This window comes from Durio zibethinus, chromosome 13 (genome assembly GCF_047325235.1).
Source record: "Durio zibethinus cultivar Kanyao isolate XHJ-2024 chromosome 13, ASM4732523v1, whole genome shotgun sequence".
In the NCBI taxonomy this organism is placed as follows: domain Eukaryota; kingdom Viridiplantae; phylum Streptophyta; class Magnoliopsida; order Malvales; family Malvaceae; genus Durio; species Durio zibethinus.
In genome coordinates, this window is record NC_143174.1 from 4,267,152 (window position 1) to 4,288,767 (window position 21,616).

At 29.7% G+C, this 21,616-nt stretch overlaps 4 protein-coding genes across 5 annotated transcripts; 3 read left to right on the forward strand and 1 right to left on the reverse strand.

Annotated features, from left to right (window-relative positions):
• The first annotated feature begins 5,255 nt into the window (after positions 1–5,255).
• LOC149515256 (protein transport protein Sec61 subunit beta-like) lies at positions 5,256–5,997 on the forward strand. Its single transcript, XM_089742734.1, has one exon. The coding sequence runs from the start codon at positions 5,478–5,480 to the stop codon at positions 5,799–5,801; it is 324 nt and encodes a 107-aa protein (XP_089598860.1). The 5' UTR covers positions 5,256–5,477; the 3' UTR covers positions 5,802–5,997.
• A 125-nt stretch (positions 5,998–6,122) lies between these two features.
• LOC111303874 (syntaxin-71-like) lies at positions 6,123–13,362 on the forward strand. Of its 2 annotated transcripts, none has more exons than XM_089742733.1 (8): positions 6,123–6,907; positions 7,248–7,410; positions 7,728–7,796; positions 7,879–7,923; positions 8,040–8,102; positions 8,229–8,305; positions 9,638–9,879; positions 12,463–13,362. In XM_089742733.1, the coding sequence occupies exons 3-7, from the start codon at positions 7,788–7,790 to the stop codon at positions 9,732–9,734; spliced, it is 291 nt and encodes a 96-aa protein (XP_089598859.1). In that variant the 5' UTR covers positions 6,123–6,907; positions 7,248–7,410; positions 7,728–7,787; the 3' UTR covers positions 9,735–9,879; positions 12,463–13,362. The 2 variants fall into 2 exon arrangements, with proteins under 2 accessions (XP_089598859.1, XP_089598858.1); XM_089742732.1 differs by lacking the exon at positions 7,728–7,796 and having other exon boundaries at positions 6,123–6,665; positions 6,766–6,907.
• On the reverse strand, positions 10,025–11,527 carry LOC111303875 (NAC domain-containing protein 2-like). Its single transcript, XM_022900364.2, has 2 exons — positions 11,289–11,527; positions 10,025–11,181 (listed from the first exon to the last, which is right to left on the reverse strand). Exons 1-2 carry the CDS (start codon positions 11,458–11,460, stop codon positions 10,820–10,822), a joined length of 534 nt encoding a protein of 177 aa, XP_022756099.2. The 5' UTR covers positions 11,461–11,527; the 3' UTR covers positions 10,025–10,819.
• A 3,053-nt stretch (positions 13,363–16,415) lies between the features above and the next one.
• On the forward strand, positions 16,416–19,217 carry LOC111303873 (zinc finger protein JACKDAW-like). The gene is made up of 3 exons (XM_022900360.2): positions 16,416–16,953; positions 17,057–17,453; positions 17,698–19,217. The coding sequence occupies exons 1-3, from the start codon at positions 16,824–16,826 to the stop codon at positions 18,746–18,748; spliced, it is 1,578 nt and encodes a 525-aa protein (XP_022756095.1). The 5' UTR covers positions 16,416–16,823; the 3' UTR covers positions 18,749–19,217.
• Positions 19,218–21,616: the final 2,399 nt, after the last annotated feature.

Below are 21,616 nucleotides of genomic sequence, written 5' to 3' on the forward strand. Positions count from 1 at the left end.
AAAAATCTAGGCTTGAAAAAGTTTTTAGAGAGCAAAAAAAGATCATTGGGAGAATTTTTTAAAATTTTTTGGATTTTTTTTTAGTCATCAGAATTTGGAAAATTTTAAATTTTTTGACAATTGGTTAAATTTTTCGACCACTTGAATCTAGAAAAGAGGTCGGAATCTGGGATTTTTGAAAATTTTCGGTGCCATTGAAGATTTCAACCATCAATGCACAATGGCAATCGACCGAAAACTAGATACCCACGGCAGTCGACGAGAGGGGTTGCGTTTTTAAAGAGAGAGGCTCTGGGGTAGAGAAAGAAAGGGGAAAGAAAAAATAAAAAAAAATGTATGCAGGCCTTTTATAAGCCTTTCAAAACGATGTCATTTTAAACTTCTGAACTGAGTTCGATCTGCATAGGATCCGCATGCCAACCCAACCTGTTTTACAGGTTTTTTCTTTTCTTTTTCTTTTTATTTTCTATTTTGATTTTTTGATTTTATTTATTTTGTGTTGATTTTTATGTTGATTTTTTTATTTTATTTTTCATGATATTATTGTTATTATTATTATTGTTATTTTATATTAATAATTCTTAAAATAAAAATAAAATGAAAATAACATAAAGACTTAAAAATATAATATACAAAAAAAATTAATTAATACTAACTATTTAAGAAAATAAAATTTTATTATAAGCAAAAATGTTATTTAAATTTCACCAAAATGTTGGGATAATGTAAAAAAAATAAATAATAAGAAAAATGATAAATAAAAAAATAAAACAAATTGTTTAATTGAATTATTCAAATGTAATTTTTAAAGAAAGCTAAAAAAGTTTAGTTTTTTTTAATTATTGCAAATAAAAATAATTTTTTGGATTTCACCATAGAGTTGAGATGATCCAAAATTATTTTTACTAAAACAAAGATTGATCTAGATAATGTAAAACAATAACAAAAAATAAAAATAATTGATATTTTAAATATTTTTTAAAAAAATAATAAAAAATGAAAGAGTTCGATTTTCTTTAATAGAACAAGATATAAATATTTAGATTTTTCCGGTGAGTCAGTATAATCTAAATTTTATAATAAAAATAATTAATAAATAATAATAAAATTTTTAAAAATTATCGTAATAAAGATTAATTAATTAATCAATTCCTTTAACTATAAAAAAAGTGATTTTTATTTAGAATCTTGTCCAAAATTAAGATAATCCTAAAACTTGTTCAAAATTTTATGATTTCACCGAAGAGTCGAGATAATTTTAAAGCTTGTTTAATAAATTTTGAGAACTCACCAAAGAGTCGAGATGTTTTTAAAATATTTTTTAAAACAAATAAATAAAATATCTTATGATGAGATTTGAAGAATTTTGTAAATGGTCAATTTTCTCGAAATATTTTTTAAATAGTGATTTTCTATAAATTTTGTCGAAGTGTTAAAGAATTTATAGAATACAAAATAATAATAATATTAATTTCACAACAATATATATATTTAAATAAATTTTAGGAAATTAAATTTAAATATAAAAAACAGCATTATCAAAATTAAAAGATTACACATATTTAATTAGTATTATTTTTCAAACAAGCGACGTAAGAGTGCTAATACTTTCCTCATTCGTAACCATATTCCTAGACCTAATCCTAATTTCACAGACCTAAATTTCTTTTAATAATTCTTAATTAATTTTAAAATTTTTACTAAAAGATGACATTTTGGATGGCTGATCACACCTTATAAAAAAAATTAATAACGACTCCGAAAATTTTCACCAAATCTAACGATTGAATCTCAAACGAAAAATTGTTATGACACATATGTTCTATCACTATATGTATTTTAAATAAAATTTTATTTTTGCACATTAATTGCATTCATTCATTGTTTCATAAATGAAACAAAACCTCTTCATCTCTTCATTTATTTATTGATCAAAAGAATTTTTTAAACATAATAATTATTAAACTATTAATATCTTTTAAATAAAATTAAAACAATATATTTACTTAAGGATGAAACGTTAGCCATAATATTTAACATTTCTCACTTTGATTATGCAATTGACGATGAGGATCAGACAAAGGATGCATGTGAACGCACCAAGTGTCACTTCCGTTCTTTGCATGGTCCTTTATTTTAGCCAAAGCTCATGGTCGATGATCAACATATCCTTTTTGGCATTTGTTTTGTGAACAATACTTTCTTGTTATCAAAGAAGCTCATGGTGTACTTGTTTCTTGTATTCAATTTGATGTTCCTTTCAAATTTTTAGCTATCTCAGAGGTTAGAGATGATGATTCTAGTTGAAAATGCCTATAATTGCATTGAAGTAATTAAGGATTTATATTTGATATATCTTCCATATATAAAAGCTACACATTATTGGTACATTACAAGTCATTACTTCATTGATTAATAAATTTAAAAAAAGGGTTTAATTAAGTGAAAATTAAAAAATATTTTTTAATTTAATATTTTGAGATATTTATTTTAAAAATCTTTAAGCTTTAATTTTAAGGTGATGATTTGTGATACATTAATAATGTATAATTTATATACATTAATAATGCATTAAATATAAATCTAATAATTAATTAAAAAATAAAAAATAGATATCTATACATGCATATATTTATTATTTTATTTTATTTTATACAAAATAAATTGATGTCACATTAAAAGTTTTAAAAATAATATAAATAATCCTTCCTTGTCCAAAATAATACTTTCTCCATTTAATATATTTATCTTTTATTAATGTTTTTAATCAGAGGAACTCAATTTTGATAATTACTAGTAGGTTACTTGCGCTCTTGTTGCGGTTGAAATATTCATGTATAGGTTTATTCAATAATAATATTTATTAAATAAAAAAAATTGCAAGTAAAATTTATAATGAAACACAAAAGTAATTCTAAATCAAATTAGAAATCTTTGTAACAAAATAATGAGACAACCAAGTACCAAACATAAGATAAAAAAAAAGTATATAAGTGGCTTATAAAAATAGTTGATGATTGTGAATCAAGAGTATCAAATGGTTTTTGCATAGCTTTTGGTAATTTAGTTGGATTTTTCATAATTTTTAAGATAAATCTGTATGTTTATGAAATTTTATCTCTTTCGTGAATAGAAAAATCTTTCTTCAATTTCTTATTTCAACATCTGCCCAAATCTTAAAAAGCTTTAGTCTTCTAATAGAAGAGTACACCGAATCTATCAATTAAAATAAGAATATAATAAAAAGTTATCATTCTACATGTTAAAATTATGAAGGTAATTGATATGAAATTAAATATTAAAAGCATTTAAAATTTAAAAGCATGAAGCTTAAACATATATATATCAAACCTTTAAACTAAAATTTTAAATAAAATCTTAAGTAAACCTATATAAGTTAAAATATTTAAAATACCACAAAAAAATAAAATAAAAAAATGTCATGTAATAAGGAAATAAACAATAAAATCTTAAATAAAGAGAAATAGTATTGAAACAAAAAAAAAAATACAAAGGGCTAAAAAAAATTAAAATATCTAAAAAATTATAATTGAAATCAATGTCTTACTTACAAAAAATACAGCAATGAAATGAAAAATAAAATAAAATAAAATCTCAGCTAAATAATAAAAATTTAAATTATTTAAAATATCACGAAAATAGAAATAAAACATCGAAATATCAACATCATCATTGTTGTTAATGGAGCTGATGAAGGATAATCTTGTCATATGGACGTTGGGGCACCTCTCTTTCCTTTTTCTATGCTTTCCTAATAGAAATTCAATGATCTGGAGAAAAAAAAAAGCATAGGGTAAGAAACATGAAAAAGAATGAAAAGAAAAGATCTAAAAAAAGAAATAAATGAATAATGGAATGAGATTTTTTTAATTCTTTTTTCTCTTTAATTTTTTCTCTCTACTCATTTTTTTTTTTTTGGCAATAACATGTCACATATATCTTTTTATTCTTCGTACATTGCCACATCCTCCATTACGTGACAAATACTTATTTTTGTCTTACATATAATGTTACATCTATCTCTCAACCAAATAACTACAAACTCTCACAAAACTAAAACAAAAGATAACTTTGATAAAAAAATAAAAAAGCAATTGTAAAAAATATAAACCCTTAATATTATTTTAGATCATATTTGATGCATATAATTATTAATAAAATAAAATAATAATTATCATATATCATATTTTATTTATATCTAAAGAAAGTGATAGAAATTATAAAAAAAAGTTGATATCTTCCTAGTATAAAATAATTTAATTCTCCTTAAATAAAAAATATTATTTTTAATTCATAAAATTAAATTTACATATCCAATTATAATCTTAAAAAATTATATCAATAATTTAAATTATATAAACTTTGAAAAAAATAATTTTAATAAATAAATAAATTATTTTATCATATTTTTTTACATATATCAAATACAGAATAAAATGACATTATTAATTTAATTTTATTTATAATATTATTATATTTTATTTTATTATAATTTTGTGTATCAAATAAAATTGAGAATATTATCTAGCCTTTAGACTTGTCAACTAAAAATCAAAAGCAATAAACCAAACATCTTAAAGCTCAAATTCATCTATTTTTATTATCAAATAAGTTGCTTAAACCAAATTAATTCAAAAAAAATGCAAGTCATTTCTCTATTTATTTAAGGGTTACTTTTAATATTACGTTGTATTAATTTTAATAAAATTATAAAATAAAATTTTAAAAATTTGAGTTTTAAAAATTTTTTATTACATTTTTAAAATTTTAATTTGGTATAATATTTAGAAATAACAATCAAAATTAAATTTGTTAAAAAAATGAACATATAAAATATGTTTATAAATAATAAGAAAAGTACTGCTAAATACACCTCAATCTTTTTTCTTTATATCTCAACTTATTTTTTAAAAAACTTTTTATAAATAAAATTATTTAATTATCCTTTTTCTTTTACGTAAGTTTTCAAAAATAAATTTTTAAAAAATTATAATTTTTTCAAAAATAAATTTTAAAAAATTATAAAATTTTTAAAAAATAAATTTTCGAAAAGTCTAATTTTTTGAAATGTTCGTGATTTTTCAAAAATTTATTTTTTAAAAATTATAGAACTCCAAAAAATTATAAGAAGGATAATTAATAATTTTATTTATAAAAAATTTAAAACAAAAATTAGATGCGAAGAGCAAAAAATGCGGTGCATTTAGCATCTTTCTAATAAGTATACTGTTCTAACTTCTAAGCCAAAAGTCCCAACCCAAACCGAGCCGCCTCAATGCCCTAACCTTCCCGACCGGCCGACCCTCCTCGTTTTCATAATGAACCCCTCATCATCATAATTAATCAAATTTATTACCCTGTTCACCCACCTAACCTCAGTCTTCTTCGCTTCATCCCTCTCTCGCTGAAATATTAAAAGATAAAGGAAAAACGTTCCCATCTCCTTCAACCACACCATGGCAAGAGGTTCCTCTCAGTCGCAGTCCTCCACTTCATCATCAGCATCCCGTCCAGGTGTCATGGCTCCTCGTGGCTCCGCTGCCGCCACAGCCGGTATGCGTCGCCGCAGGCTTGTCGGAGGCTCCTCATCTGCCTCCGCCTCAGGCTCCGTCGGCACCGGTTCCGGAAGCAACATGCTCCGATTCTACACCGACGATGCTCCAGGCTTGAAGATCTCCCCCACCGTTGTCCTCGTCATGAGTCTCTGCTTCATAGGCTTCGTCACCGCTCTCCACGTTTTCGGCAAGCTCTATCGGGCCAAAACCGGAGCTGGACCGTGAGTCATGACTCGAACCCGATCCTTCTTTTCGGATCTCTGATCAGTTCTTGAATCGATAACTGAATTCCACTCTTTTCCTTTTTCTTTGTTGTCGTTTCGTTTGACCATTTTGGTTTTAGCTTTGTAAATGATGAATATCAAACTTTGTAATTGCTTAGCATTTTTAATGCGTTGAACTTTTAATTTCGTTGATGTTAGTATTACTTTCCAAGGCAATGAATCTGTTTTTTTTTTGTTTTTTTACTCTTTTCTTTCAATTTCCAGAAAAGGGCTTTGCTCATCCTTTCTGAAGGTTACATTTACAAGGAAAGAAAAGGGTCAATTTTTTCTGCATTTGTTATTCTTCTGTGATAATGGCTGAAATTTATACAGAACGTAGCCTAACCCACCACCAGCTGCCTTATTACATTTGAAACGGTCGGTACCAAAAAAACGAGAATGAAAGTTAGATTTGGTCAACCTAACTCCGGCGGCGAACGGAAGAAAAAACGAATCCTCGACCTCGCCAAATAAAAATAGAAGAATTGGGCGCGGTGTTCACGCTGTTATTTCAGTTTCCAGCTCCCATACCAATGTATCCGCTCTACCCCCAATTTTCCACCCCAAAATTAGAAACAGCACCGAAATGTGAAAACCATGGAGCTAGAATCAGACCGAGAGAAAACAAAATGACAGTTTTTTTTCTCCTTTCTCTTCTTTTACTAATTCCAAAACTGAAATTAAAAGACGACGGTGATTGACTTCCTCTTCCGAGTCAACAAAATATGCAAGAAATATGAAAAGTACGATCCCAAGAAGCAACGCTAATCCAATGCCTTCGCTCGCCTCTACGCTCTCGTTGAAGCAGACATTGAAACGCTTCCATGTTAGATTTCATTTCCTTACCATTTCGTTTTATTGTTTTCTATTCAAGCCTTAAAATTTTTTTTTAACAAAACAATTTTGGAATAAATGCTGAAACCAAGATGATCTCGGTAGAGAAGAATAGAGCAGCGGCGGTGGCATTGAGTGCTGAGGTTGGTCGATAAAGGCTCGACTGAAGGAGGAAGTTCCTAAGCTGCAAAAATTGGCTAAAAAGGTCTAATTCTATTTACTTAGCCTTTTTTGGTAAGCTCCAAAAACTGTTCAATATTAGCCTTTGACATAATGAATAGCATTTGGATTTTCTCCTGCAAGCCAAAGTCAAAAACTTTGGATATTTTAATTTGTTAAAAAATTATCTTTCACTTTAATAATGAGTTATTTCATTTCTGTACGTAGCAGTAGATTTTATAATAGTTAAATATTACTAGCATGAATTAGAGTGAGATTACTAATAAAAGAAAGTTAGGCATTGATTTGCCAATGTTAAAAAATTTCAGCATTGTCCTGATTGATTTTACCAACTCAAGAATTCAGAAGATTGGCAGTGGATTTTATTGAAAATGTTATTGGTATCTAATTACAGGTCAAGTGAATTTCCAAAGAGGATCAGGAAACTCATTTTGATCCGGTTCTTGCACTATCCGAGTGGATGAAAGCCATTCCAGATGGGTCTAAAACTGCTGCAAACCAGTTCGGTGGATGGGGAGATTCATCATGTAACAAAAACATCAAATTTGGCTCATCAGGTAAATTGGGGTAATGCTTCCTCCCCAAGTTACGGTTATCTTTAAAGCGTTTTTTAAATTGATTATCGATTTTTACTTCACCTTTTTCCCCATCCTTTATCAAACCTTCTAAGGAGCGCTTTGATAGTGAATTTTACCAACAAACTGAAGAGTTAAATCAATTTAGACAAGAATATGAAATAAGAAAAATGAAACAGGCATGTAAGGTTCCTGATATTTAATCTTTTTGGTAATATCTTTAATATATGCTATGCAATCCAAAGTGGTTGCCACTATCTATATGCACTGTCATTTTATTATATTTAACATTCATGCAGGATGAAGGTCTTGATATTATATAAGAAGGATTGGACACAGTGAGAAACATAGCTCTTGACATGAATGAGGTTTGTTGTTATGTGTATAATTTTGGTTTGCTCATGATATTAGGAGCAACAAGAGATTAATTATTTGTTTCAATTTGTTCAGGAAATAGATAGACAAGTTCCTCTAATGGATGAAATTGATGCAAAGGTGAGAGTTTTGTTACTTTTCATGTCTTTTTAGTTTGGCCTTAGAATCGATTAATCAAACAACTATGGACGAGATTCATAAATGCATCTCTCAATGTTACTATGATGATTTTACAGGTCGACAAGGCAACATCTGGCATTCAAAGGACTGATGTTAGACTCAAGAAATCTGTCACCCAGGTAATTCATACAAATGTTAGTTTCAATTGTCAAATTCCAGCTGTATGATTTTCTGGGATTAATTAGACATTCTTTTTCTAGAGTGGTAATGGTATACCAATAAATAGCATTTTGCTTTTGTTGCAGATAAGATCCAGCCAAAATTTCTGCATTGACATTATTCTGCTGTGTCTCGTTCTAGGGATTGCTTCCTATTTGTACAAGTAAGTTCCCTATCTTATCTTCTTGCATTTCTGATTTTAAGATCATCTTTCTAGATGCAAATGTTAAATGCTTTTGCCACTAGCACTCGACTTTATTTGTACAAGTAAGCTCCCTATCTTATCCTCATCTCCTTTTCAATCATTTTGCTCGAGAGAACTAAATCCAATATCTCTCTTTATATTATATCAATTCAATTTTCAGTCTCCCAACATCTCCATTTGATTTCTTCAATAGTACTTGTTCTTATGAGATTAGTCAATTTAAAACGCTTGGATTAGTTTTTGAGGTAAAAGTTTTCCTTTTATGCTTTTGCCAGTACTTCCTAATTTAGGTGGTCAGAAATATTATTTTCTCATCTTGTGTATAGAACTGATAGCACTGTGCACCGTATCAATTGGACTGGATTTTATACTTGCTTCATTGTAGATCATCTTAATAATTCTAGAACTAGATAATATGAGAATTGTATATATTACTTGTTGATAATCTTTTAGTTTGCTGTGCTTTTGACTCAGAAATGTTTCTAATGAGACCTTTCTCTGTTTTTAGAGGCTTCTTCCACAGCTTCTTTGATTATAGTGGTGTATGGTACAAAATTCTTCCATTAATCGAGGTTTTTCATGTATCCATTTAGCATGCAGCTTGTTAGTCATTTATTGTACTGCCCTCAGGAAACTGCTTTGAACTGGGTTCTTTTATTGACTGCTAGATTGTTTATGTTATTGTAACAGGACATTATCTTTTTGTTCTGCAGTGATATGAATGGCTTCACATGCCAAAGAATATAGATCTTTTTTTTACATTTCAGAATTTTTAATTTGACGACTGTTATACTTTCTAGGAGGCACTTTCTATTTGTAGCAATAATATTAGTCAATTTCACTGCAGTTTCAATTCAGAAAGCTCACAAATATACCACTACTTAACATGCTTCACCTGTAGATCACAAAAACAACAAATAATACATAGACTGCTGATTAGATTTACACATTGCCAGCAATCAATTTGGTGAGCCACTCCCATGTGCCCTTATCTCTGTTCATAATGTGAAATTTAGGTTCCTGATTATGAATCAGGGCCTTTTTGTGTTCATTACCTTAATCATATATATGTGAAGGCCAATTATTAAGCTTGTGGAATTCAATAATAGAATCTGTTGGGTAAGGGTTGTAGATCCCATCTTGATATTGGTTTTGGCTGCAGTAGTTCAAATCATTTTGCGGAACTATCTTGATAGGTGGAAACTCCTCATTTCTTTTGTCATTGTTCCGCTTCTTGTCAGATGGAACGAGATTCTCTTGCTTATTTGCCAAACTAAATTTTCTTTTCAGTGGGGTGAAATTACCATCCAAAGGAGGAACTAAAAAGGGCAAATTCTCATTGTCAGAACCTTCTTCACTAACTGAAATGAAGCTGTTGCTTCCCTGAAATGTGGCAGTTGAATTCATCTCCATAGGAGATAAAGCTTGTCCAGCAAGAAGCAAAGCTAATACTTGGCAGTCTTGGTTTAGGCAATCTATTATCATGTCAGTTCTACAGTGTGTAAATGTAGGTTGCATCTTCTCAATCGTGGGTGAGTACCTGATCAATTCTGTGCTGTTGCTGTCTTGAACTTCTAATGTATTATTTGATATGTTGCCTTTTCTCCGAACCCGACATAGCACCCAATCATCCAACTGTGGAAACAAGAGATAAGTTTTTTCATGCATGTAATTGAATTTGCCTTTGCAAAATTGGTCTACATGATAGCTTGGAGATCTGAGGGGAGAAATACCCTGTTTTCATCATGGTGCCAAACTCATATATAGGTCCCATTTATCTCTAGTATTGAATACCCTGGATCTTGAGAAATAGTTACCTACATGAAAGTGCCATATTGTATATTTGACTGACCAGGCTCATTTTCTAAGCTCAATCTTTTGGAGTCAGAAACCTCAAAAGTTTGTTTGCCCTGATTTTAAAATGTTTAGAGTATTGTGTCATAAGTTATCTAGGGACAACTTATGACCTCACTAGCTAACTTTTCAATATATTAAGATCTAAAATGTAAGAATCAATTTCAAGAGTTGGAATGCATTGGTGGTTATGTTGTTCCAGTTTAGGACAAGAATGTCCATTCTTCTCGTGATGCTATTGTTCATACTTTTGAAATATACACTAGCTATAATCTTCTCTATAAGCCTGTCGGAAATGCAGAAAAAGGAACAGTATGGTTAGAATGTTCTGGCTTTGCCTGAAGAGAAAAATGCTATGTGTATCATATCATAATCTGATCTCCAAGGTTCTTATTTATAAATGATATGAAGGTAGTTTGCCTCTCTAGATTATTGGACATAGGTTTTAGATAGTTTGCCTTCAGCATCTTTATCCCTGATGGAAATAAAGTAAGACAGTAAAGATGCAAAAGAGTTAAAGAACTTCCTATTTTTCCCAGGTTGTATTTTTAATGCAGACCATACACCTTCTATTCCTTGTAGTTATGCTTTAGCATAAGCTATCGTCAGTATGAAATACTATATTCCTGTTTCTAAAATACTTAAGAAAAGTGTTAGGTAATTAGTGTCATGTAGATCATCATGCCCACTTACTCTCATGGACCCTTTTAATCTTGAGGTTTTAATCATCCTGTCCAACAATCTGTACTCAATCATAATCCACTCTGTCTTAACTCCCTTGGGGGGTCTACCTGTGTAAAAGACCAGTGCCTTCTTGACTCCAATGTTCTTTGATCCAGAAGAAGTGAGTATAGGCTTGTCAGTACCGGTAGCCTTCCAATAACCCGAAGCTGCAGCTCTGTTTGGTCTTTCTCCATTTGGATACTTTCTGTCTCTTGGACTGAAGAAATACCATTCATCTTCTCCAAACAAAGCTTTCTCTGCAAAAAATCAAGGTTGTTCAATGGACGATAAAAAGATAGTATTATAACTTGATAATTGGAGAGAATGGAAGATGAATGATGATTAGATAGTGCAGAAGAAATACCGGGTAGCTCCCATGGGTTATATTTATACAGATCTATTTCAGCAATTACAGATGCTGGGAGTGGATGTGAAGTCACTTTGTTTTGCAAGTAATGAATGATGAGCTCCTCGTCAGATGGATGGAACCTAAAACCAGGAGGAAAATGAAGTTTTGAGTTTGGTTCTCTCTCCATGGAAGATGGTTTTTTCCTCTTTCTTATAGGTTTTGATAGAGACCTAGGGAATGAAGAAGAATCAATAGAGTAGTATTATAAAAGAGCAGAGTGTCAAGGTTTATATATATGGGCAACCTAGTACATATAGGGGCATCATTTAAGATAATAAACAGGAAATAAACAATTAATATTTGATAGAGGTTTAAAGACATGGGAAGGTAGAACAACTTGTTTGGCTTTACCCTGTCGAAACTTGAAAGTGATATCTATTTACAAGCCTCTTGGAAGCAACATTGCTTTCGGTAGTACCCTTTTGTTCCCTTGACGATGATGTGAGGACACTGTACACTTACATAGTTTATTGTGATTAATTAGGATCTTAATTAATTACTAAATTTACACATTGAAAAAGAGAAAGTTGGCATAAGAATGGTGCTTGGTGTCACTATCATTGCTGTTCTGCAATATGTTTAGAGCTAAAAGAAAATTTCTAGCCTAAAATAATTAGCTCAATAAATGCATGAACTACAAAATTTTGAGGCATCTTATCACAAATATACACTTCAAAGAAGATTGCTTGTTTTGATTGCTTTTAACTTCACATATTGTGAAGCTCTCCTATTTCCATCATCGTTGTTTGATATTTGTCTATGAACTTGTTTTGATCGCTTCAACCTTCTCATATTGTGAAGCTTTCCTATTTTTATCATTGTTGTTTGATAGTTGTATATGAAAAACCTGCAAAATGTTACTTTGCTTAAACACATAATCTGAAGGAGAAGAACACTAGGTTTTGTACATGTAAACAGATTTATCTTTTCAGAAACGTAAAAGTCTTTCAGATCAAAGTTAGAATTGATTCTGATAAATAAGGTTTTAATTGAAATGTGGTGATCAAATTCTGATTGTTGAAACTGCTTGATTTAGAAATATTGTTAATTACTTGATATCCCACGATTGTGCTGCATTGCATGGACTTGCTTTTCAGATAATTGACCATTCTATGTTGTAATTTAGCAGAAAAGATGCTGTTTTTGTCTCCATTCCTTTCTTTAACATAGTTTTACACGAGCCATGGTCCCTGGAGAAGTGCAAGTGTCATTGCTTTGTGGAAAAAAAAACATAACAAAGCCATACGTGGAGAAAAAATCTCTTGTTCCTTGTTTGGTCTTTGTGTCTCTTTTTCTAACTTTTGCCTTGAATCAATGTAGTTAGACATGTTTTATTCTTAATTCCCAACATACCTCTTTTGCATGAGATTGGAATTCTCATTTAGATGAGAACAAATTGATGATACCTAGGCCTCATTTCTTTGTTAATGGAGACCACATGGTCTTTTTTCTTTCTTTTAACTTCTATCTTTTGTTATAGTCTTGTAAAATTAACCTTGTTTGACTTGATTTAATAATGTCATTCTCTGTTGATACGAATCCTTGGCTATATGTGTAAGAATTAAGCATTGTCAGATGATTGTTACTTAATTTGTCGAAGCCCTTCATGCTCCATTTCGTCAGAAGCATATATGCTGTCTAGTTCAAAACAAAAATGTTTGGACTAAAATCCGGAATAGGCCAAGCTCCTGAAACGAGAACAACAGTAAGAAGTAAAGGCCGGAGTGGCTTCATCTTCGGAGTATGTGCTGCCAAACTTAAGTCAGTGAAGTAAAGAAGAGGAAAAGGTAAGAGAGCAAAGTAAGAAATAGGAACATTGAGAGAAATTAGTGACCTCCCTTATCTGGAGGGAGGCAGGGTACTTATACCTAAGGTATGACATGGCCGGATCTCAATTACCCGACCTGACGTGGCAAGTTCCGAACCAACGTGGATTAGGTTTGATCTTACGTGGCGTTTTGGCAACCAATATTCAAGTGATATGTCAGCTTGGTCAAGTGAAATAAGTGAAATATCAGTTAGTTTACTGCGTTGGTATTGGCGAGGTGTGCTCCAAAAAATCAAGTCAGTTCGTCACTTCAGTTAAGTCAATCTACTAAAATACTTTTGAGATTTTAAAATATCTTCAAGTTGGGAAAAGACTATTTTACTTTTAAAATCTAAAATGAATATCTCAGAAATTATAAAAATCATGAAAAATTAAAAAATATATCATTTATAATTATTATATTATAACTAATCAATCAAAATTTAAAATTATTGGAGATTTATCGAAATTTTTATATAATTTTTTTATTGTAATTGAATAATTGTAAAATTATAATAAAAAATTTATAAGTAAAATGCAAAAAAATTTACGGTAATGTGGCCGGGCTTCATTTCTTTAGACAACATGCTAGGAAATGATAAAATTCTTCGCTGTTTCCACATGATAAAAGTCTCAAAGCCCATTTCTCAATATCAAAATTATTGGAACAAAAGGACAAAAATACTTAAGAACAAGAAAATACTAAGTATATATTTTTACTTTGTGTTTAAATACTTGTAGAACATAATATTTAGTTTTATTCAAATCCTTGTTGGATGGACGAAATGGAATGCTATTGTTTAACTATTTTCATTTTTTTATATCAAGAAAAAAAATTTAATAAAAAAATTGATTATATGTCATTTATAAATAATATGGATTTCACTTTAAATAAGATTTATGTTACATTTTGATCTTGATTTTGTGAAAATCCTTATGCTCTAAATAATTGGTGTCAGTGAAATTTTTGGACTTTATAAATAAGGTTAGTAGAGAGACATATACTTCTTAGAATATATTTAAACAAATAAAAAGATTAAAAAAATTGGATGTATTATTATTTTAACCACGTTTGTAAAACTAAAAATTCATAATGACAATATATCAAATATTAACTTTATAATTAATTGCATTTTGATAATAATTTTCTAGAAACTATTTTATATTTAATATTTTAAAGTAATATTTTATTCACAGCCTATAAATTTTTCATTCAATAAATCATAAATAGTCCAATCTATATATCCAATAATTTTAATTATTGATTAAATGTTTTGCTTAACATTTATTTGTCACTATACCACATCTTTTGGTAATTGATACTAAAGTGTTTATGCATCTATATATTTAATTGAGTTAATTATACTTTTGATACTTAAATTTTGAAAAAAAAAATACAAATTAGTATCTAAATAAATAAAATGTATAATTTCTATCCTGAACTTTCAAGTAAAATATAATTTGCATCATAAACTTTTAAATTATGTATTATATTAATCCAAACTCTAATCGTATTAATTATATCAACTTATATAAGTGGCGTTTGAAGATTATTATTATGTGTTCATTACACATACTAGTAATATCTCTTTTTAATATAAATTAAAAATATATGTTTTTAATTTATCTAAATCATAAAAAATATCTAAAATCGATCAATCATTTTTTATTACATGACATTTATATGACAATTTTTACAAAATATTTTAACTTTTTTTATTTAACAAATAACATGCATATAATAAAATTATATTGGCTAATTACCATATAAGCGAGTTAAATTAATAATATTATAATTTAGATTAAAATAATATTTATTTAAAATTTCATAACACAAATTGTATATTTTATTTCTTTAAGTCTTAATTTGTGCATTTTTTTTCAAAATTCTGATAAACTCTAATCAATTCAAAGTGCAGTTTCATATGTCTATTTCACATTTGAAAATTTTGTTGCGGACCGTACGGGCATTGGCAAATGGGGAAGTTTCGTTGCCCACCTAAAAAGTGAGATGATAAATTTTCACATGCAAATAGGCTAAATCCATAATTTTTCTTAAAAGAAAAAAGCATCTGTCTGAATATACATAGTACATTTGGTTGGATTATGGTATGCATGTGAATCAAATGCAAGGGGAATTTTGAAAATTTTGAAGGCTCTTATTATAGCTTATAGGAAAACAAATTTTCCCATTCAAAAATTTAAAATTCAAAGCCTACTTTTGCAGGCGAAGGAAGCTTCTCTCTCGCCCCCACTCTTTTTGTCTCTTAAAACACAAGTAGTAATAATTTTTTAAAGTTTATTTTTTATATATAAAAATAATCGTAATTTAAAAAATAAAAAAAATTACAAATGTGGATATCAATTATCAATTTTATGAAAAATTATTTTTTAAAAAATAAATAAATAACTTGAATTAAATCTCGTATTTTTATTTACAATATAATTACTCCTTGAAGAAGTTACATAATCTAAGAGGGGTGATTTGAGTGCTGATTTTCTAAAAGCTTGAATTAGTATGGTACAAAGAGAGTTCAAATTAATTAATCCCAAAGTTAGTTCAATGTGAAGAGAATTACTGAGTCAACTCGTACAAGATTCTGTTATTAATTGCTTGGCAGGCAAAGCTTAGGCAGGCAGATTTCAAGAGAGAAAAATGTGAGTGAGAGTGTGTCTTGGTCGTCGACAAATCAAGCAGTACCGGTCATCTCTTGTCTTTGTATCTATCTGCTTTGCTACTGACAATCTCTTTGGTGGGTCCCCTTCCCCTCCATTGCGCCCACTCACCTCTCACGGACGGCACCCCCTCTCTTCTCAATCTTTTCACCTTTTTTTTCTTAATATCTTCATGGTTCTCGCTACAATTATAGCATAATCATTTTTACCTCTTCAACCAAACTGCAGGTTGGCTGTAAAGGCAACTCACTTTTCTTTCTTTCACCCCGCTTTACAAATCAATTTGATTCGATCTTTTCAACTTTTCTCTTTTCCATTACTAAACATTCTTTTCTTCAAATAATAATCAACTTCGACTTCAGGTTTACTTCAGCCCTCATTATACAACCTTTGATTCTTAGTCATTTCCGCTTTTTTCCTCGCTATATCTTTCCCTTTTATGTATATATAAAATTTAATATAAAATAAATATGATATATAAATTGGCAAATCTATTTTTACTTCTGTTACGTATAGTATTTTAATAGAAATACAAATAAAATATGGAAGTATTATTATTATTTTTTATATATAGAGGTGGTCCAGCTGAGTCTCTGGCTGACTGACTTGGAGAGAAGCCGTGTAAGATAAGGAGAAAGAAATAGATGGGAAGAAAATATTCTCTCCAGCTAGCTTTCTTTTTGGTGTTTTCTTCTGAGTTTTAAGCCAAAAAAACTGAACAAGCTCTTCAACCAAACAAAAAATTGATATCGATTATCCTGAGTTAGAACTAGTTCAAAAATCAATCTTTCTTTTGATTTAAAATTTAAGAAATAAAAAACAAGGAAAGTGAGTGAGAGAGATTTGTTGGGTTGTGTTTACTTTGTAGCTAAGCTTTTGTTTTGTAGTAGTATCATCAGTTTTGAAGTAGTAGTTTGCCCAAAGCTGCTTCAGCTTGGGAAGTTTGTTTATTTTGTTAAGCTACTTTGGGATAGATAGCAGTAGTTGAATTCATCAAAGTAGCAGAAATGATGTCTCAAGATGGGATTTCTGTTCCCTCAACTACCGGAGGGTTAGCTCAAGAGCCGAATCCAAACCCTAACCCTAATCCTACTGCCAATCCAGTGAAGAAGAAAAGAAATTTGCCAGGAACACCAGGCAAGTTTTTATATTATTAATTTTCTCTATGAACTTCAATCTTCTTTTAATTATTGTTTTTAGAACATTTATTCTTGATGGGTTTTTTTATTTGATTAAGCAGATCCAGATGCAGAAGTTATAGCCTTGTCCCCAAAATCTCTCATGGCAACAAACAGATTCCTCTGTGAAATCTGCAACAAGGGTTTTCAAAGGGACCAGAACTTACAACTCCATAGAAGGGGTCACAATCTGCCATGGAAGCTGAAGCAAAGAACAAACAAAGAAGTTAGAAAAAAGGTTTACATCTGCCCTGAAAAGACCTGCGTCCACCATGACCCATCAAGAGCACTAGGAGACCTCACGGGAATAAAGAAGCACTTTAGCCGAAAACATGGTGAGAAGAAATGGAAGTGTGAGAAATGTTCAAAGAAGTATGCAGTTCAGTCGGATTGGAAAGCTCATAGTAAGATTTGTGGCACTAGGGAGTACAGATGTGACTGTGGAACTCTCTTTTCCAGGTGATCGCAAATGCAATATTTATAGTTTATGGCATCTGATCTATTGGTTTAAATTAATTACTATATCTGCTTCGTATGATTAGTTTGTTGAAGAATTAAATGCTACATTTCATGAGATATATTTAACATCGGAATTTAATGAGGTCTGAGTCTGACGCAAAAGGGCTATTTATCAGCTCTTAATAAACGAGTTGAAATGGGTTTTTATTTATTTATTTATTTGTTTTTTTTTTTTATCATACAGGAAGGATAGCTTCATCACTCATAGAGCTTTCTGCGACGCTTTAGCTGAAGAAAGTGCAAGATTCACTTCGGTTTCAACGACTATGAATCCTGCAGCCTTTAGAAATGATATGATAAATGGGGCCAATAACAATGCTCAAGCGACAGGGATGCACCAGTTTTCATCAGGCTTTAGGCCAGAGTTTGCTGGTTCAGATCAGCTAGTCGACAATCTGAATTCAAGTGGGCAAAAGCCAAGGCTACAGTTATGGCTCGACCAAGCTAATTCTCAACTTAACCCAATTGCTATTCCAAGTAATGCTAATGCTTTCTTAGCACCAAAATCTACAAGCTTGCCTGACTTGGGAATAGCACCAATGAACATGTTTGGATCACTACCACAGATACAATGGCTCAGCAAGTACCCGGAGGCATCATTTCCTGGTGCCAACCTCTCTATGTCAGTATTGCCACGAGGACCAAAAGAAGAAGAAGAGAACAAGGGAGATTTGTGTGAATCCATAATATCTTTGTATTCGAACAATTCCCGGAATAGTCTCCAGCAAAGCCACGCTCACATGTCGGCCACAGCACTCCTGCAAAAAGCAGCCCAAATGGGATCTACAAGGAGCAACCCAGCGTTCAATAACAGTGGCTTCGGGTTAATGAGCTCATCCCCCTCTACTATGTCAACCTCCAATACTTATGACCAGAACAAGAATGAGATTTACAAGCTATGCAAGCAAGCAAATCAATACGAGAACATAAACGAATTGGTGAGTTCATTGTCTTCAACTCAAGCAACCATTATGAAAGATGTGTCTGCATTAGGTGATTTAAATTCGAGCTCATTTGTCAATAAAACCACCAAGAATATGGAAAATCTGGTGATGCAAGCTAATGGGAAAAAAGGCGGTCAAGCTGTTGTGTCAAAGCTGAACACAAATTCAAATGAAGTTGAAGCCAGCTTAACCAGGGATTTTCTTGGTGTGGGAGGTGAATCAAGCAGACCATTCTTGCAACAAGAACTTGCCAAGTTTGCTTCAATGGGTCCAGTCCAACCATGGAGTTGATTACGCTTAGACTCTCAAAGTGTATAATTGAGCTACATGCTAGTAGAAGGTAAGAGCTAGCTGGCTAGCCTATGAAGGCAAATACACTGTTAAATTAACTAGGTTGATTAGTGATGAGTTAGTACTCGGAAGAACTGAACCAGCAGCGAGTCAACTCGGAAAGGGGAGTCTTGTGAATGGGAAGTGGGGAGGAGGGGGGCCACTGGATTGCGTGGTGGAAGAGACTGAAGAGAAAGGGACATGGCAGTGTTTGGGCCCTCCATGCACGTAGATTTTTCACCTTTTTATTGCTAGCTAGTACAGTTCTTTGGTTCTAGTAGTACTAGTTTTTTTTCCTTTTATTTTTTTTTAAATGTTGATTAATTAAGCTACGGTTGTTGTGACCACTTGTTGCACTGTCTTTTCCCTTACTGTGAACTGCTGTCACCATTTTCCAAGCTGGACTCAAATAAAATGTTACAATTAAGTATGTTTAGGCTCTATTTCCTCTTCTCCAAATTCTAACAAAAAAAAAAGTCACTGTCGTAAATTTGCAGAAAAGTTTTTTTTTTTTTTTAATTACATCTTAATTTTCCAATCTAAATTCATGTAATTTTTTATTTGGTGACCAAAAAATTTATTAGAGATAGAGAAAACAAGTATGTATAACTTGTCATAAAATAGAAAATCACCCGACACTCAAAACGACATTTCAAAACGCGTTTTGATATTTAAATTAACAAAGATAAAAAAAAAGTAGAATAATGAAATTATTTAATTTTTTTGAATTTTTTATTTTTTTATTTCTCATAAATGATAATGCTATTAACTGAGCTGTCATATGTAAGACTTGCAAACGTGGCCATTTAGATATAATAGAATAAAAAAATTTTAAAATAAAATCTCGAGTGTTAATCCTTAGAAATATTGTTCCCCTAATTGTTAATTAGCTTGTTTTGAGTTGAACATTAATTTTATTTTGTGAAGTGAAACAATTTCAAAAACTTGACAAATTGCACGTATTAGGGAATTTGAGACGTGAATTTGAAGTAACTTAATTAAGTAATTTCAAAATAAGCCTTGCTAAAATGTTATTTATAATTAAGAAAAAAAAATTAATTATACAGGAATTTTTTTGTACCTTTATTTGGAAAGGGCCTATTTATATTTTATATTTAATTTGGAAATAGAAAATTCATTTTTAAATTTAAAACTTGTTATTGAGAAAAACCACTTTAATTTTTTTCCCATATTATGTATGGAAGTATGAGTAAATTAATGCACCTATTATACATGATATTTTATACAATTTTTTTTTCATTTACAATTTTTAAAACTCAAATTTGAAACTACATCCTTTTAAAAATATTCTAATCCATCGTTTTATCAACCACTTTTAAAATTTTAATGAAATACAACGCAGAGTGTTTACATATGTATGATATAAATTTTAGTCCAAAAGATCATAAGAGCTCAAAAATTTTTTTTTTTTTTTATCATTTGGACTTACAAGTAGTGTTAACGTGAAATTTATTCAATTTTAATTATGAATGATGGAATAAATGAATTTAAAATATTTTTAAAAGTTGAATGCAAAATTGGTATTCTTATAACTTTCAAAATGAAACCAATAAATTTTGTTTTCAGATTCTGATATCAATTCTGAATTCATAGACTAAGCTAGCTATTTACTCTACACTATAATAGAAAAGGTCTTACGTTGGTTATATTATAAATATATATATATGGAAGAGACTAAGTTATATTAAAGAAGTTTTATATTTTTATATTTTTTTAATTATTAATTTTAATGAATTGAAGAGATGAGATTAAATTATTTTTTTTATTTAACTTGTCTCTTTTATTTATTAAATTTATTAAAATTAATAATTCAAAAATATATAAAAGTAAAAAATTTTATACAAACATAAATTAATTCCTCTTATATATATTATTAATATCATACTTTGAGTTAGAGAGATTAAAGTAGATTCTGCTTTGCATTGCATTTGTCATACCAAAAAGTTCTGCTCGTATTTTGAGAATAGAAAAAAAAAAAAAATCCACATCACATTAATATCGATAAAAACCTTACAGAATCTTCTGTGGACTGATCACTTTGTCCATTACCAGGAAGAGCATAATCGACTTTACCTTTTACTAATTGTTGTGTATGTGTACTTGAAACCCTGAATTAATTTATCTAATTAAAAAAATTTTAATTAATACTTTTTTTTTCAAATACATATTGTCTTCAAATGAGATATTAACAAGAGACAATCAACTATCATAATTTTTTATTTCATAATAAAAACTAGATGCTTTAAATTCTAATAACAAATAATGATTTGTATTCTTTTGAGTATTTTTTATATTAAAATTTGAATATTAAATTTGTTGAATATCATTTTAAAAATATTATAGTAATCAATTGAATTAAATTTCATATTCATTTTCTCGAGTATTTGATTAATGAATTTTGCTAATGAATGCTTTTAAAATATTCTTTAAGATTAATTAACATATTATTTAAAATAATATTTTGTATTAAATGTAATAATTGATAATTACTATAATAATTTTAATGCATTGAATTTTTTTAATACAATAACCTTAATAAACAAAATTATATATAAAGTTTTATATATTGAAAGCATAGATGCGCCATGTGTTGAAGATGCCTGCACGCATGATTGGCTGTGAGTTACTTTTTAAGGTGCATTATTGTTTTGATAAAATCTCGAAATAACAAGCCTTAACCTTTTGTGCAAAAGTTAGCATGCACATGTTCACATTTATTATTTTTCGGTGCAAAATTCTACGAGAAAGCTATCGTTCTCAATTAAGTCTTGTAGTTTTGGAACCAATCAACGCGTTATTGTTACTACT